This window comes from Lissotriton helveticus, chromosome 8, assembly GCF_964261635.1.
Source record: "Lissotriton helveticus chromosome 8, aLisHel1.1, whole genome shotgun sequence".
Taxonomy (NCBI): Eukaryota; Metazoa; Chordata; class Amphibia; order Caudata; family Salamandridae; genus Lissotriton; species Lissotriton helveticus.
This window is the reverse complement of record NC_136069.1, coordinates 1,670,631,753-1,670,650,348: the sequence shown is the minus strand read 5'-3', so window position 1 is coordinate 1,670,650,348 and position 18,596 is coordinate 1,670,631,753. Positions and strand designations below refer to the sequence as shown.

At 47.7% G+C, this 18,596-nt stretch overlaps 1 protein-coding gene across 7 annotated transcripts in view; it reads right to left on the bottom strand.

The window, feature by feature from the left end:
* Nucleotides 1-18,596, bottom strand: part of LOC144773616 (transient receptor potential cation channel subfamily M member 2-like) — a 4,189,411-nt gene that overhangs the window by 2,818,555 nt on the left and 1,352,260 nt on the right. For all 7 annotated transcript variants that reach the window (XR_013600029.1, XR_013600030.1, XM_078658762.1 and 4 more), the window contains exon 15: nucleotides 8,162-8,272. Coding sequence is in view for 5 of the 7 variants with exons in the window: in XM_078658762.1 (XP_078514888.1) it covers nucleotides 8,162-8,272 (111 nt within the window). In the remaining 2 variants the exon portion in view is untranslated. The remainder of the gene's footprint in view (nucleotides 1-8,161; nucleotides 8,273-18,596) is intronic.

Genomic DNA, 18,596 nt, shown 5'->3' with positions numbered 1-18,596 from the left:
GCGAAATTTGTTAGCCCGCCCCCAGGGTGCCCAAGATGTGGTTTAATCGAGGCAGATGACATCCATATCTTTTATGACTGTCCAATCTTGGGCCCCTACTGGTCAAGTGTGGAGAAGGCAATGGAGAGTATTTTCAAGATTAGACTTACCTTAAATACAGTTAGAGTGATATTCTGTTTAGATGCTGATCTTATTTGCTTACTTAGGGTGGCACAGGTGGCTTTATTTTTTAATTGTATTATTATTGCATGTAGGGAGATATGTAAGGTATGGAAGGATACTAGTCCTCCCTTGTACGAAAGTTGGCTTCAAGCTGCACTCAGAATAGCACGATTTGAATCTGTCATGGCACTCAATGTAAATAGTATTGTTTGGGCACCTTTAATGGAATGGGGGAAAGAAATGAGGCTGATATGATATGATGTCTTAAACTGTCCTATGATTACACCATGCCTCGGAACAAAAAGGGGCATGCTGGGTCGGCCCAGGTAAAGCAAGAACTTCACCCCTGGGCGCCCAGGACGGTATGGGGATGCTAGTGTTCATTTGCACTCACCTTGGTGAAATGAGGACAAAAAAAAAAAAAAAAGACTTCAGAGAGCATGTGAAGCAAGTTGTTTTACCAATTATAATCCCTTGAATACCAAATGAAAGGACACCACACAAGGTATATATCAAATATATATGTATTTATTCTAAACACAACCCCTCTGCACTCTTTATGAGGTCAGAGGTAAAAGCACAATACAAGTTACTCAATGAGCATATGATAAGTTACACAGTATACGTTTTGCCTTAGGGGCCTCACAAACCATATACTAAAATAGTGGTATAAGAACCACGTCTGAAATAGAAAGTAGACCTAGATCATCGCTGGGGCTACTCTAAACAACCAAAGGTTAGGAGGTAGGAGGCCCACTGGAGACGCGTGCAGTGTCTATACACAGCCACAAGTTACCATTGACTTTCTATGGGAAATGTAAAAGTTACAAAGTTTCTGTTTAAGGGCACTTCCGGATGGACTACGACAAAACCCCTTTAGACTAGAACTCTTCGAGAGTCAAGACCCACGGGAGCACCGAAGTACTCGTGTTACCTCACCCAGGGAAGCCGGGTGCATGGGTGCCTTTTGGTGTCGGGTTTCATTGTCGTTTTCAATGGAGATCTGCAAAGAAGTGCTGCAGGCGACAAGAGGAAAAGTGTCCGGGTGGATCCAAGGGTGGATCGAAGATCTGAAGAACCTGAAAGCAGAAGGGACAGAGTCTGGGTCACTAGCCAGTGACCAGGAAGGAACCAGGCGATGTCGCGTTGATCTCAGGTGAAGAGGTGAAGCTTGTCTCTGCAGCCACGAGGTCCAGGAGGTGTCGACGACAACCAGGAGCTGGATTCAAGCTGTCCCATGAAGGATCTAGTTGACTGCGGTATCGGTATCCGGATTGGTCCCAACAAGCCTTGGCAAACGCAATCCACGCAGGAGACGTAGATGGGCTTCGGTGCAGACCAGCAAGGTCTGTTGCGCTTCTCCTTTGTAGGGAAGCTGGAGCAAGCCTGGAGCAACCAGGAAAGCAGTTTAAGTTCAAACGAAAGTATTCAGGGGGCTCACTAGCCAACGGACTAGGAACCAGGAAGACACGTCGAGCTGAATTGCAAGAGCAGGCCCCACGGGACACTCGTGGAGTGTGGAGGGCTGAGCTTCGGTGCAAATGGTGCTCGGGTCTGGGGCTTATCGTACCCCAATGCACAACTGCAAGTTACCTCAGGAGTCGATGCAGTTAGCAAAATGCAGGATGTCCAGGAGTTCCGGTCCCACATCTCTCGTGTCCGCCACGGGTCTCAGCTTTGCTGGGATCGTCGAACAGGGTCAGAGATGTCTGGAAGTCCGTGTCCTGTGTTTTCGAGTTCCGGCAGGAGCCTCGACAATGCAGACCGGCAAGTTACAGGTGGTGCCTGATTGCACAGGGTGGTCTCTCCTTGACCACAAGGGAGATGGCTTCTGTCTTCCAGTTGAAATGGAACGTTGAAGGTCCAGGATATGTCTTTCAAAGATTTGTTCAGGGTAATCTAAAGTCCTAGGGACACAGCTCCTATACTTATACTGAGTTTAGGGGTTGGACTACCTGGAAGGTCCCACCTATGGGTGAACCTGAGAAGGGGGTGGTTACACCCCGTTCCCTTTGTCCAGTTTCGTGCCAGAGTGGGGCTGGAGTGCCCCAGCTACTGGTTTGAACCGCGCTGTGCATGGAGCACCTTGTGTGCCCCAGGCAGTGTTTGAAATGCATTCACTGAATGCAGCCCTCCCTGCCCCAATACACATAAGCCTGTCTGGGGTGGTGCTAGCACCTCCCCTGACAGGAAACCTATTGTCCAGGCCTCCCCTGCCGGAGTTTTGTCCAGCAGTAGGAGGTCAGACTTGTGTCTGTGGCAGCAGCATCCATTTTGTGATGCTGAGGCTCTGTTTAACTTTAACCGGGTTGTACAGTAACTACATGTCTTCTCCCTCTAGAAGGGTGGGATGCTACCCCCGCCACCAGGATAGGTGGGGGTAGTATTCCAAAGTGTTTGACACCTTACACAACATGTTTTGATAAAGCCAAACTAAAGTTAGCATTAACAGCAAGGATTATAATGCACTTAGAGTATATGGTATGGCTATATCATAGAACAGCTATAAGGAGATGGTTCCGAAAGCTGCAGAGGGGCTCAGCTCATGCTAGGGCACCCTCTCACATAAAACTAAGCACTCTGCCTCCAGGATTGATAAGGCCTGCCATAGGAGTGACTGATAGGTTACTATGTGTCTGTATATAAGGTTGATATAGGTATACTATATCTAAGTAAGGGGTGATTACACCACCTTACCCAGGCTGTGTGAACAGACCTGTGGTGTCAGTTTGGAGGGCCAGCCAGGGGTGGCATAATACATGCTGCAGCCCCTGGTAGGCCTTGGATGCACCTATGCCTTGGGTACCTATGGTACACTGTACAGGGGCTCACAAGGGTGACCCAGTAAACAATCTGGTATGTACCTAAAGTACATGGTATCAACTTAGAGAGAGAACAGCTACGCTGTGGTCCTGATTAGCAGGGCCACAGCCAGTCTAAAGTCGAAAAACCAGAGTGTCACAGCAAAAAGTGGGGGTGACCATAGGAAGCAGACCCTACTCTCCTACACCACCAAGGGGTTTGAATCCTCTGTGTTGTATTTCGTCTTGAAAAAGGAAGAAAGGATCTTCGCTGTTCCTTGGGTCTCTCGAGATCCACCGCTTTCAATGTCTCCATTTCTGCTTTCATGCGTGCCATTTCTTCATCTGCATGAGAACTGAAGAGTGTAGTGCCGGAGAAAGGAAGATTTTGAATACGCTGCTGCGCTTCAGGCATTAATGAAGTGAAGCAAAGCCATGAATGCCGCCTGAGTGCAACTCCATGACAATATCCATGCACAGCTAGAAGTGATGTGTCTGCAGCAGCGCTAATAACCTGGTTAGAGAGCATAAGTCCTTCCATTAATATTTCATTAAAATCCTCCCTCTTATCTCTAGGTAGATGTACAGCAAATTGTTGGAGCAACTCCCATAGTGCTCGGTCATATCTACCTAAAAGCAGCGTTGCACTAGCAGCCTTCATGGAGGTCACTGCTGTGTTGCACACTTTTCTTCCCACTGAGTCTATTTTCTGACTCTCTTTATCAGGTGGAACTGTGGAAGTTGGCTGAGTCTGGGGTAGGGTTGAGTCAGCCGTTAGGAATGTGGGGTCCTCTTCCGGAGGGCGATACTTCATTTGCAGCCTGGATGGAGCTGGCTTAATAGAGATGGTGTAAGGAAAAGTTCCATTGCCGGTTCCAAGAGGCCTAGTACCAAAGGAAGCAAAGGATGAGATGCTTGTCTTTGCTGTACAGTCTCAAATATAACTGAAGTTGATGGAGAAGGGACGGACATAGAAATGTTCAATTTTGAAGCTCCTCAAACCAAAACTTCTTTAAAAGTTGAGATATCTTCAATTGGATCAAGCCTTTGAGGAGGAGAGTCCGATAAAGTAGGTGAGTATCTTCCTGTACTTGTAGAGGAAGAATCCCTGGTGTGTCTAGAACGGGATCTTCCACCGTGTTGTTGGTGGTGGGAATGCGTAGAGGAACATCTACAATGAGAATGAGCCCTCGTACGAGACCTGGATCTCGGCCTTCATGGTGGAGTAGAAGGTGTAACCGGTGGAGGAGGAGGTGGTGGAGGATGAGAAGACGGAGGCTGAGGAGGAGTCTGATCATCTGGACGATGAGGAGGAGACTGAGTAGGTGATACTGTCCTAGTCGGAGAGTATGTCCGTAAATACTCAGAATCTGATAAGTAAATTAATCTCCTCCTTTTCCTAGCCTGTTGGGGAGTCACTGATTCTACAGGAGAACCATCTTAGTCGACGGAGACCTTTGTCATCGCCTTTAAAGAGAACTCCCTCCTGACGTTGAATGTAGACTCTTTGAAGAAGATCGAGTCTGTGATCAATGGGTTTTTCTCTGCGTCGAATGACGATGTCTTCTCGTCGTCGATTGACTGCGACGTGGAGACTTCGATCGACGGTGATGAGTAGACCCCGATAGGCAGTGATGTGTCGACGTCGAGTGATGCGATGTTCTTGACGGCGATCTTGTGACCTCCTGCGGTGGGCTTCTCAACGCCGAACGTGTTCTCGCCGTTGGCGCAGCCATCGTCTTCGACCTTCTCCTTGATGTTGCATGTCGATGTTGTTTCGACTCAGAGCCCTGGGTCGACAGCGAACATGTCGCCCCTCAGCCTGTCTCAGCCTGCCTTCTGCTGGGGAGCCCCCCAGAGGCTGAAGATAGGCCCCTGGTAGAGGACTGACCCTCTACTCGCCCTGAAGCCCCACCTGATGACTGGAACTGCTGTTTTCTTCATTCTTCTGCTCCTCGAAGGCTAATCTTCTCCCTGCCATGCAGAGTATGATTGGAAAAGGTTTTGCAGATAGAACAGGAGTCAGGAATGTGAGTAGCAGGTAGACAAATAATACATACTCTATGAAGGTCAGATTTGGCCTTCTTCCTTCCACAGTCTGGACACAAGAGATGGTAATTTTTAAAGATACTGTGGTAATTCCTGTCAGAAAAAGGCAAAAAAAGGTGGAGAAAGACCAAAGACGTTGAGTGAAACACTTGGAGTTCAACTTCTGAAGATATTTTTTATGAAGAAAACTAAATTTGGTAGAGCTCAATGCTCCAGGGTCCTGTTAGAAGGAGCCGGAAAAAAGAACTGAAGTAACTGCCACTGACTGTGCATCATGGGATTAATGCACAGCGTATAGTGAAGGGGGCTTTTCTGGGTGTTAAACACCATAAAAATGTGCACAAAACATAGTATTCTGGCATCTTTTTCACTTCAAGATGAAGTTGTGGCATTTGTAGCCTATTTAGTTAGGCTGCATTATTGTTTTTTCTATCTCTTAAGAGTCTTTACAGGCCTTCCTGAAGAAATGCAAAATATATCCACTTAAGAAGATGTATCTAAAGAAGTGCTCTGGGGTCCCACCACATGGGTGGGACTATTCAAGTGCTTATGACTATACCTGGAAAACCCCTGCAAGAGAAACATACTTGTGTACACTTCCCTTGCTGCCATGTCTTCAGCATCTAATGCGTGCCCTATGGAGGTGTTTGTGATAATTATTGCCTTTGAAGCTGTTAACCACATTTTATGTTCCTCTGTGAAATACTGGAATACTTTTTCCATTTCGTCCCAGTGGGCATGATCGTAGCATGCTAGGAGAGCTTGCGAGTTGCCAATATGCCACTAGTTGGCAGCCTGAGTTGAAACCGTTTTTCCTGCAGCGTTTATTCTTTTGCTGTCCATGTCTGGAGGCGGGCGGCCTCCAGTGGCATGAGAGTTGTCTCTCTTGCGTGCTGTGGTGGCAACTAGGGAGTTTGGCAGTACCTGTCCGTTAATGAAAATAGAGTAAGATGGTGCAGGGCTTATACTTCTTATCTACCCTAGGTGTTACGACACTAGCCCTAATATGGTCTTTAAAGGGTATTTAAATATGTCACTGGTATGCCTAAGCATACCATTTAACATGGGTAGGTACTGGGTAGCACTATGTGTTGTGGGCAGCATTTTGAAGAGGAAGTTATCCTCTAAGGGCTCTTTAGGAAGCTCTACATTATGTAAAGAAGCTAGGTATTACCTCCTTATATGAGGTAGCTTCTTCAGGGAGAGAAGGGTATGCATTATAAAGGTCAGGATCCATGTCAGCATGGGACCGGTGTCATAGGTATCCCAGGGATCATCTCCTTGTGTCTCCTCATATCCACAAGTATCTGAATGTGGTGACCCCTGTGGATGAATGTCTAGTGGCTCTCCTGCGGGAGGTGGTGGTCAAGGAGAATCTGGTAATTGGTGGAGTTTGAGTTGGTAAGGGACATGGAAAGGGTGGAGGGCTAGTGGCCATGTCCATAGTCTTCCTTTTAGGAGGGACTGCCACGTTCAAAGCTTCCTCAAAGGTAACCTTCCTTTTAGGTGGTAGAGGAGAGGAAGCTTTGTCAAGAATTCATCCAGTCTCAACCTGGATGTGGATTCTCTTCTGGTGTGTGCTCAAATTTTTCTGTAGCTTGTGCAGGATTGGTACCACCTGTGGATGTGCTGTGGGTTTGGAGCTGGGCTTTGAGGTCTTCATTTCTGAAGCTTTTAGCTTCAAGGTGGAAAGTGCGCTCAGTGTCGAGATGAATGAGGTCGATTGCCGGCTCAGCACCTAAGGTTGAGATGGTGCTGAATGCCAGTCATGTTCTGAAGAAGTAGAAGCTGAGGGTTTCGACTTTGAATGTGCGTTCGGCGTCGAGCCTGAAGGCGGGACATCCAAGTGTTTTTTTGGTGCTGATCATAGCTAGAGGTGGAACAGGGACCTTGGATGCTGAGACCAGAAGTGCCGAATGTTTGTTGGTCAGCTTGGCCTGGAGGCTAGGGGCAGGGGGTGCAGTACTCACATGCTGAGCTGGTGTAATGTCCTCCATTTCGAAGTCAATCTCAAGCTCAGAGTCAGAACTTTTGTTGACAGAGAAGGCCTCCTCGTCCTTGAACGATAGCTTCTCCTGGGCATGCTCCTCACAAAATTGTCATAAGTGTCTTCGCAGTAGGACATCTCGAGGGGACTTGCTCTACAATACAGAAGGGTCTTTTGGGATCGAAAAGACTTGCATGCATCGTAGTCCACTTTCTGGTGCTCGGAAGACAAGCATAAGTTGCAGACCGACTGCTGATCCATTATGGGGTACTTCACTTGGCAACGTGAGCAGTATCTAAAAGGCGTGCATTCCATCACCAGTTGGGCATAACAGAGTACTGAGTTTGAGTTCAAAGGTGAGCCCCGAAAGTCGGGGACCCTAATGGGCTACAGTCGAGCGAGTCCAAACCAGCAAGGTTTTTCATCGATGCGCAGATGGAAAGAACGCAAAAGGAAACAATACCAACGGAAGGGAATGGATGTGTAACCGTTCGAACAGTAACGATGTTGAAAATGGAGCAAAGGAATCACACATCCGAACCAGATTGCGGCGAGAATACAATCGAACAAAGGGGTCCATGCCCATGCACATTACAATAGAGAGGAAGTGTCACTCTACCTCATGAATCTAAAAACTTCTTAGAAGAAAAACAACTTCACAACTCCAGACCCCACACTAGATGGCAGGTGCCTGCAGAGCACGAGTATCTACAGCCATACATGCCTCGAAAATGTAGTTTTGCTATCATGCTCCAGAGATGCAAAGCCAATTGGACATTCTTTGACCAACTAAGAGTTTCCTTGCTCAAAATGTGCTTAGTACAAACAGGTTTGGAGTACTGCAACCACCTGCCCCAAAGAATGAAACGCAAGTCCTGCATCCTGATGCCTACAAAAAGATCGACTTCAGAATATCAACAACTGTCATAATATCATTGCAAGTACGTAAGGTTGAATATAGATTTACTATTTTTAAACCATCAGCTTGACAAGATATATATGTGCAAGGAACAGAGTTAGGAATAGTGAATCTATACCTACTTACATATACATAATGTGAAGAAATATTTGTGTTTGATTTTCTGCAGTCTTTGTTTTTGTAGGTCGAATTTGCTGACAACCATATTTTGAGTTATAGACTTGAAGATGAAGTTTTCCTTACCTGTGCCCATAGGATTTCTGCCAGCTCCCTTCGGTTCTGAACGACAGCCCAGATAAGAAGGCAGCTGATGAGACATTTTGATGGGGCCTGTCCAGTTGTGATGTGTGCGCTCTATTTTAGAGGGAAAAAAAGCTCAAGTTAGACCATAGGTTTGTGGGGCAGAATATGAAGATTCTTACTCTTACCTTTCTAATTGGTGATCCCAGTTAATAAAAATTATGAAATACTAACGCATTCATTAAATTTCTAAGGAGATTGAATTCAGCAGAGCAGAAATTCTACCATAAACTGGTGCCTGCAGTGTCCACAGCCCTAATGAAGGCCGCAAGGCTGGACATGCTTTCCCAATGGAGTCTCCTTTCTTTTTCCATAGTGATAGAAAAAGCAGAACCCAAGGAGATCTAATGATTTTTAGCTGTAGAGGCAACCAGAGTTCGAGAGAGATGTTTTTGGTGGAAGATTCAAAATCTACAGGTATATATTAACTCTCCCTACACCACTGGTTCAACAGAGAAGGGTGTCAAGAAGGCGCTTGTCATGAGTTGAACATATAAATATAATGATAAATTAAGAGGATTCAAAAAAGTACTTTTAGTCTTCATTCCATCATTTCAAGACTGCATTCTTCACTTACAGCCAACTCATGTTTCATGTTTAACATGTCATATTGTCAGGGTTTTTTTATTAATTTTCAAACCTTATTGAAGAAAGTACTTACCTTCAGTAACACATTATCTGGTAAAGACTCTATCTAGCTGCAGATTCCTTACCTTTGAATTTCCCAGAGGTCAGGCTGGATCTGGAAACTTTTGCTGAGAAATACCTATTACATGCGCTGTTGGGTGGCTCCATTCGGCTCCGCTTAACGTCAGGTAGCATCGAGCGGACATCAGTGCTTTTTGTTTTTTTCCACACCAGAAGCGAAGAGCCACGAAGTAACTGACTTAGTCATGTGCAAAACTAAGGCCCTGAAAGGGGGTTAACCCTAGCCATACAACATTAGTCCATAAAGCAGGGAGGCATGGGTGGAGCTGTAAGGAATCTGGAGCTAGATGTAGTCTCTACCAGATAATGCATTACCGAAGGTAAGTAACTTGTTCATCCGATAGAGATTTCTAGCAGAAGATTTCTTACCTTTGAATTAGATACCCAAGCCATACCGTCCCAGCAGTGGGTGCAGACAAATATCTTAAACTAGAAAGTCCTGCAAGTCCGAGCAGGCAAAAAGCCAGTCTCTGCGGACCTGACCGGCCAGGCAATAGTGCTTTGCAAACGTGTGCAACAATGCCCACGTTGCTGCCTGACAGATGTCTTGGACTGGGACATCCCAAGCCAAGGCTGTGGTCGCAGCCTTTCCCCTGGTGGAATGGGCCCTTAATCCTTGAGGTGGCTGCTTCTTTGCCAGGGTATAGCAGATCTTAATGCAGAGAATGACCCAGGGAGAAATGGTAATTTGCTGCACCTTCCTTCCTTTCTTAGCTCCCACGTATACAACAAGAGTTGGTCGTCCACCTGGAACTCTTTTGTGCAGTCAAGGTAGAACGACAACGCTCTATTTTGGTCCAATCAGTGGAAATGCTCCTCTTTCTTAGAAGAATGAGGAGGAGCAAAGAAGGTGGCCAATGTGATGGATTGACCCAGATGGAATTGGGTCACAACCTTTGGCAAAAAGCAAGCTCGGGTGCGAAGAACCACTTTGTCCAGAAAGGACAATAAATAGGGAGGCGAGCAAGATAACGCCTGCAAATCCCTGTGGGCTGATGTAATCACCACTAAAAAGACTGATTTGATGGCCAGAGGGGACAATTACATAATGGCTCAAAGGGAGCACACATCAGGTAGGTGATGATCAAATTAAGGTCCCTCTGTGACATAACAAAGGGCAGGGGTTGAAACACGTGAGCCAGCCCTTTCAGAAATCAATGTACAAAAGGCTGGTCTGGCAGCCGAAAAAATGCAGACCAAGCAGAGAGATAACCCTTGAGAATTCCCAAAGCTGAACCCTGCTGGGCAAGGCTTAAAATGAATAGAAGTACAGTAGCAAGAGAAGCAGAAAGAAGGTCAAATGACCTTTCTCTACAGTATAATACAAATTTCTGCCAACACCAGGTGTATACCATATTAGTGAAGGGTCGCCTGGCTGCCAGAATAACATTAAAGACTTCGGGAGGAAGGTTAAAAGCTATCAACTGCAGTCGCTTAATCTGCACGCATGGAGGTTCTGAGTTGACAGGATCAGGGGAAGGACCCTCCCCTGTTGCTGCGACAGAAGATCCTCCCAAATGGGCAGCCTGATCGGAGGATCAATGCTTATTTTCAGAAGCTCTGGATACCACTCTCGTTCCCAGTCTTGAGTCACAAGAATGACTTGGGCTCGGTTGCTTATGATTTTTTCAGAATCATGGGCAGTTGTGGTATGGGCGGAAAGATGTACAGCAGGCCTGAGCTCCACTTGCGACGAAAGCATCGCTGAGCGATAGTGCCTTGGAAATTCCAGCACGCAGTATTGCTGACATTGCACGTTTTCTCCTGAGGCAAACAAATCTAACCAAGGTTCTCGCCACTCCTGAAAAAGACTTTGCGCCACCTCTGACTGGAGACACCACTCTTGATCCGTCTGGCATCAACGGCTGAGTTCATCCATCCTGGTGTTCAGAGAACCTGCTAGGTGTTGAACCATCAGGGCTTTGCCTGACTGTTCCAGCAATGTCCAGAGACGTAGGTCCTCTCGACAAAGCCTCCATAACCCCACCCACCCTGCTTTTTGCAGTACACCATGGCAGTGGTGTTGTCTGTGAACACGTGCACTAGCATCCCCTTGACAGAGGAAAGACATGCCTACAATGCCAATCAAATTGCTCGGAGTTCCAACAAATTTATGTGGATCCCCAACTCCGCCGGAAACCAGTGTCACCTGATCTCAACCTCTCCCAGATGGCAGCCCCATCCCAGAATTGGGCATTGGTTGGGGAACGGGGAGGGATCTGTCGTTAACACAATCACGGTTCGTCAACCACCACTGCAGATCTCTTGCAGTTCCTTCTGAGATATGGACCATGTCAGTGAGATTTCCTCAATGCTGTGCCCACTTAAACTTCATGTTCCACTGCAGAACCCGCACACGCCACCTGGCATGCTTTACTAACAGGATGCAGGCGGCCATGAGGCCCAACAGCCTCAAAGTCAGTTTCACCGAAATCCAGGATAGAGATTGAAAAATCTGAACCATAACCTGAATATCCTGGACTTGCAGCTGGGAAGGATGGGCCCGAAAATACACCGTGTCCAGAACAGCTCCGATGAAAGGGAGCGTCTGAGAAGGAGTCGGGTGTGACTTTGACATGTTTATAGAGAACTCCAGGATATAGGCTGGCATTTTTTACGTCAACAGGGTCTTGGAACAGTTTTTTTAAGATAGAACACACAAATACTTTTTTCAGTGCTGCTGGAAATTGAAATTGCCCTGAGCTAAGCATGTTATTTAAGAGCAAAATAAGATTGGCAAAAATCGTTCCGGGAAACATTTTTAATACAAACGGCGGACATGGATCAGTGGGGGAACCAATTTGATGTTTTCAGAATCAAGAACAATGTGAAAAGGATGGTGAGGCAATACATAACCTGTGGTGGAGTGATAAATCACAAAAAACAACAAGTTATGCTCCACAAGAAAAGAAAGGGCCTGGCTGTTCAAAGAAAGTGTCTCTTGACATATTTCAGGCTACTTCCATATTCAAGGAAATTGATGAAGAAGTCAACGCAAGAAATGTCATAGCAGTTTTAGAGAAACCTTTTGTAAGGCATGATGTGCCAATAGAATTGGTCCTGGACAGTGGCATGCAGTTGATATCAGTGGAGATGAGGAATATCAGTGGAGATGAGGAAATATTTAAATGAGTTGGGGTGGTTCAACAAAGTTGGTCATTGCAGGAAGGTGGGATCCTTCTAGCATGGTCACACCCACTTTTTGCCTGGTGTCAGTGTGTTTTTGCTAATCAGGACCCCAGTCACTGTGCTTCTTCCATAAATTTCACATGGTAAATTATGTTGTACCTTAACAACTGGCTACTGGTGTACTCCTTTTAAGTCGCTAGAATATGGTACTGAGGTACCCAGGGCATAGGTACACCTGGGGTCTCCCACAAACTGTAGCATGTTTTGTGCCACCCATAAGAAATCACTCTATCTGTGACAACAGGCTTGCGTTTGCAGCTTGTGTAAGCTGGTGCTGGCACCATATACGACAGGTGAACAAGTTACTTACCTTCGCTAACGTTTTTTCTGGTAGATACAGTATCTGCCTGTGGATTCCTCACCTTGTGAATATCCCCCTGCGTCAGCAACGTTCGAAAAACTCTTTTGTAGCACGCCGGCGTGGACGACGTCACAGGAGCACGGCATCGCGCGCGAGTCCGGCTGACGTCACCGACTCCTTATTAGGCCTACATCGGCGTGATGACATCAGTTCTGCCCTTTTTTCCGTGCCTTTGAGGCACCCGGACGGACCAATGACAGCAGACATTCAAATATACAGTGTACATAGTACATACAATTCAAAACTGCACACATAGTGCGTAGCAAAGGTATGAAAAACCCAATATATATACAAATATAAATATAAATATACATAAAAATACATAAACTCAGGTATAGCAGAGTGGACAACGGGGAGGCGGGTCAGTGAGGAATCCACAGGCAGATACTGTATCTACCAGAAAAAGCGTTACCGAAGGTAAGTAACTTGTTCTTCTGATAGATACATCTGCCAGTGGATTCCTCACCTTGTGAATAGAGTCCCACAGCACTCCCCACTCCCGGAGGAGTGTGTCCACTCTCCTATACCAGAAACTCCAGGAGGACAGAACGCGCAAAGTGGCCGTCCCTCCTCACCTCGGTATCCAAGCAGTAATGCTTTGCGAAAGTGTGGAGGGAGGACCAAGTCGCGGCTCTGCAAATATCCTCAACAGGTACACCTCTAGATAAAGCAGAAGTAACAGACTTTGCTCTAGTAGAGTGAGCTCTTATACCCTCAGGAGCGTCCTTACCCGCCAGGGAGTAGCCGATCTTGATTCATAATATTATCCATCTTGAAAGAGTGCGCTTGTGCACCGATCTACCTTTCCTGCAGCCAGCAAATCCAATGAACAGCTGGTCATCAAACCTGAACTCCTTTGTCCTGTCCAGGTAGAAACTCACCGCCCTCTTAGGGTCCAAGCGATGAAGCCTCTCCTCCTCCTTGGAAGGGTGAGGGGGGAGGATAAAAGGTAGGGAGGGTAACAGACTGTCCTAAATGGAAAGGAGTAACCACCTTAGGCAGAAAAGCAGCCCTGGTCCTGAGAACCATTCTTTCAGCATGAATGGTCAAGAATGGGGGCTTTGAGCTAAGAGCTTGAAGCTCACTTACCCTCCTTGCCGAGGTAATTGCCACCAGAAAAATAGTCTTAAAAGACAAAAGTCTCAAGGGACATGAGTGTAAGGGTTAAAAAGGCGAACCCATCAAGAACGTAAGAACAAGGTTCAAGTCCCATTGAGGTACAATAAAAGGTGTAGGAGGAAATGTATTGGTAAGGCCCTTAATGAAACGTAAAACAATAGGTGATTTAAATAAAGAGGGCTGGTCTGGCAAACAAAGGAAAGCCGATTAGGCCGACAAATAACCTTTGATAGTTGCCACCGCAAACCTTGCTGGGCCAAGGAAAGTGCAAATTGTAGTATATTGGACAAACGAGCCCTTAAAGGGTCAACGGACTTCTCCCCGCACCAAGCAACAAATTTTGACCATCTATAAAAATAAATGGACTTGGTGGAGTCACGCCTGGCTGACAAGATGACATCCACCACATTGTGCGGGAGAGAAAAGGAACTCAGGTTGCCCAGTTCAATCTCCAGGCATGAAGGTGTAAGGTCTGGAGGTGGGGGTGTAGAACCTGCCCCTCCATCTGGGAGAGGCGATCTGCCCTGTGAGGGAGACGGAGCGGCGGGCACAAGGAGAGGTGGAAAAGATCTGTATACCACACCCTTCTGGGCCAATCCGGGGCAATCAATATAACTTGGGCCCGGTCTTGGCGAATCTTCCTCAGAACCCGAGGAATCAAGGGTATGGGAGGAAACGCGTAAAGGAGTTACGAGTCCCAACTCAACTGAAATGCGTCCCCCAGTGCTCCTTGCATCGGAAACTGAAGGCTGCAGAATGACGGGCAGTGAACATTCTCGTGAGTGGCAAACAGGTCCACCTGAGGAGTTCCCCACGTCCGGAAGACGTGACGAACCACCTCTGGGTGAAGCCTCCACTCGTGGTCGGCCGAGATCTGCCGACTGAGATTGTCTGCACGTACGTTCAGAACCCCGGCCAGATGATTTGCCATTAGACAAATGTGATGATCCTGAACCCAGGACCAGAGACGCAGAGCCTCTCTGCAGAGACACCGCGACCCTACTCCTCCCTGTTTGCTGACATACCACATCGCGGTGGTGTTGTCCGTCAGGACTTGAACCGACTGACCGCAAAATGAAGGGAGGAAGGCCTTGAGTGCCAAACATATGGCCCGCAATTCCAGAAGGTTGATGTGAAACAACCTTTCCTCTGGAGACCAAAGACCCTTGACCTCCAGATCCCCCAGATGAGCACCCCACCCTAGAGTGGATGCATCCGTGATCACTGTGGCCACCGATGGAGGCAGTTGAAAAGGCTTTCCTTGAGACAGATTGCCTTCCACGCCCCACCAAGACAGGTCCACTGCAGTTTCTCTCGAGATCCTCACTGACTCCCTGAGATCTCCGTTGTGCTGATACAATTGCCTGCGGAGGCACCACTGGAGTGCCCTCATGTGCCAGGCGTGCATGGTTGACCAACAGAATGCAAGAAGCCATAACACCGAGCAGACGAAGGACCTTCAGGACTGGAACGACCGCTCCATTGTGAAACAAAGGTATCATTTCCTGTATGTCGCGAATCCTTTGAGGAGGAGGGAATGCAAGACACACAGTTTTGTCCAGTACCGCACCTATGAACAGGTTGCGCTGGGAGGGCACCAGGTGAGACTTGGGTACATTTATCGAAAAACCCAACCTGTGCAACAACTGAGTTGGCTCTTGCAGATGATGGAGCACCTTCTCCGGCGACTTTGCTTTGATCAGCCAGTCATCCAGATAGGGGAACACTGGAATCCCCGAACTTCTGAGATGTGCAGCCACCACTGCCATCACCTTGGTGAAGACTCGAGGCGCAGTAGTAAGTCCAAACAGAAGGACCGCAAACTGGTAGTGTTGCGAACCCACCGTTAAACGGAGATACTTCCTGTGCGACTTCAGGATCGGAATATGAAAATAGGCATCCTGCAAGTCGATCGACACCATCCAGTCTTCTTCCAACAGCGCCTGAAGAACCTGGGCAAGAGTGAGCATCTTGAACTTCTCCTGTTTGAGAAAGAGGTTCAAAACCCAGAGGTCCAGGATTGGACGAAGCCTGCCATCCTTCTTGGGGATCAGGAAATACCGGGAGTAGCATTCCTGCTCCGGAACCACCTCTATCGCACCCTTTCTGAAAAGTGTCAGGACTCCTTCCTGCAAAAGAAGCAGGTGGTCCTCCGAACAATAACCTTGGCATGGAGGGTAATTGGGGGGAAATTCCCAAAAGGGAAGAGCATACCCATTCTCTACGAGATTGAGAACCCAAAGATCTGATGTAACCGATTCCCAATCTCGTAGAAAATAGGTAAGCCGACCCCCTACAGGACCAGCATGATCCAGAATGGTGGATCTAGGGCTGCTTTGCTGTTGTAGGTGGGGGGTGGGTATTAGAGGAGGAAGTTGAGGAGGAGGAGGCTTGATGACCACGGGCACGACCCCTTTGTCCACCTCTATAGGACTTGTACAATGGATTCTGCTGTTGCTGCTGCTGTTGGCTCTACTTATAGGTACGAAAAGTAGACCTTCCAAACCCCCTGAATTTTCTGGTGGTATGGCCTCTAGTCTGTAAGCCCAAAGACCTTGCAGTCGCCCTGCCATCTTTGAACCTTTCTAAGGCAGCGTCAGCCTTCTTTCCAAAAAGGCCAGTGCCATCAAAAGGCAAATCCAACAGAGCAGCCTGGACATCAGTCGAAAATTCGGATGATTTTAACCAAGCGGCCCTTCTACTGGCGACTGAAGATCCCATTATTCTAGCCACAGAGTCCGCCGTGTCCATGCCACTCTGAATCACCTGGCGAGCCGCAGCCAGCGTGTCAGACACTACCTCATTGAAGTTCTTCCTATCCTCCTCTGGAAGCTTAGATGATAACTGCTTAACCAGGTCTATCAAATCATGTACATACCTGCCCAGCAGACAAGTAGCATTTGTCGATTTCAGGGCCATGCTACTTGACGAGAATACCTTCTTAGCATTCTGATCCAACTTTTTAGAGTCCTTATCCCCTGGAACCTGGGGAAATGCACCTGCCGTCCTCTTTGAGCAAGCCGCCTGAACAACCAGACTTTCTGGCGAAGGATGAGAAGTTAAGAACTCAGGGTCACCCGGTGCCACCCTATAGCGTCCCGCCACTGTTCTAGGCAGGAGCAGTCAAAGGCTTTTTCCAGACTTCCAATATCGGTTCAGTGAGAGCCTCAGTGAACGGGAGAGTCGGCTCAACAACTGAAGAAGGTGAATACAGAACCTCAGTAAGGATGTTCGATTTAAACTCCACAGAAGGCAAAGATAAGTTCAGCAATTCTGCAGCCTTTTTAATCACAACATGGAATGGAGCCACATCCTTAGAGGGTGCATCAGAAACTGCAGGCAACCCCCATTCAGGGGAAAAATTCCAAACCACTTGCACTATGCAGCTCCTCAAAATAATCTTCCTGATCCTGAAGTTCACCTTCCTCCACTTCAGGATTCTCATATCCCTTCTCTTCCAAGAGACGCTGAGCTCTACGCCTTGACCACTCCAACCGAACCGAAGTTGTCGGATCCGGTAGAGACTCCGACGGAGTCGGGGCCGGTGTCGAGTGAGGAGCTGGAACAGCCGGAGAATGGGAAGCTGGAACCGGCGTTGAGTCTCAAATCCGATCTCGAGGTCGCTCCGGAGCCGGCGAAGCCGTGTGCGGAGTCGATGACCTCGGCGGCGCCGAACCAAGCCGTGGTGGAAATGGCGTCGGCAAAAACGGCATAAAAGGCGCCGGAGCGTAAGCTTGAGGGACACCCAAGTTGTACGACAATGGACCCATGGGACCAGCCGGTGCACCAGCGGGGTACATTGCTCTCGCATACACGCCATACATAGCATTAAGGAAATGCGAGGGGTCCTGTCCAGGACCAGGAAACGGAGGGTACAAACCCACTGGCTGCTCCGTAGGAGGCTGCACTGGAATCGGTTCTTCTTGACCCTCCGAAGCCTGAGGTTCTTCAACGTCTTCTTCCTCATGCGCAGAAGACAGACACTGATCCGGTCCCGGATCCGGAGATGGCGCTCGGGACTGAAAAGGCGAGGCTTCACCTTCAGGCTCACGAGATGGTGAGGGAGACAAAAAGTCTTTATGATGCTTACGAGATGAAGACCTCTTCTTCGAGTCCGACTCGAGCTATGCTTCTTCCTCTTATGTTTTTTCTTCGAGGAACCCGAAGCATGTCCCGAAGCTGACTTCGACGCCGACTCCGATCGGGACCTCGACCTCGACTTTGATTTCGGCTTCGACCTCGAGCGTCTGAATCTTGACCTCGAAGACCTCTTGGCATCCTTCCCTTTTACCTTGGCCAGAAGGAGTTTAGCCTCTTGTTCACGCAGAGCCTTCGGGTTCATTTTAGAACAGGATCGACAGCCTCTGACATCGTGGTCCGAGCCCAGACACCACAAGCAATCATTATGTGGATCGGTTATGGACATCATCCTGGCACACGATCCACACTGCTTAAACCCTGTCTTCTTCGACGACATCTTCGACGAAAGACAACAGCTCGAAAAAGATACAGAAACACACACATAGCAACAAAGTTACTATCCACAACACAAGAGATCCCAAGAAACCGTTAGCGTTGATGACACGGAAAAAAGGGAACTGATGTCATCACGCCAACGTAGGCCTAATAAGGAGTCGGTGACGTCAGCCGGAGACACGCGCGATGCTGTGCTCCTGTGACGTCATCCACGCCGGCGTGCTACAAAAGAGTTTTCTGAACGTTGCTGACGCAGGGAGATATTCACAAGGTGAGGAATCCACTTCCTTATATCTGAGGTCACTACACCTTTTTTTTATTATTTGTTTTTTTAAGAGTTTTATATAGCGCGAACAAGACCCGAGACATCGGGTATCAGAGCGCCTTACATGAGCACCAGTTTCGTTACAGACGGACACATTCATAATTGTTAGGCACAGAAAGATTAAGCGATTTGCCCAGAATCACAGGATGTTGAGTGTCATTGCCGAGACTCGAACCCGGTTTCCAGCTTTGAGGTCAACA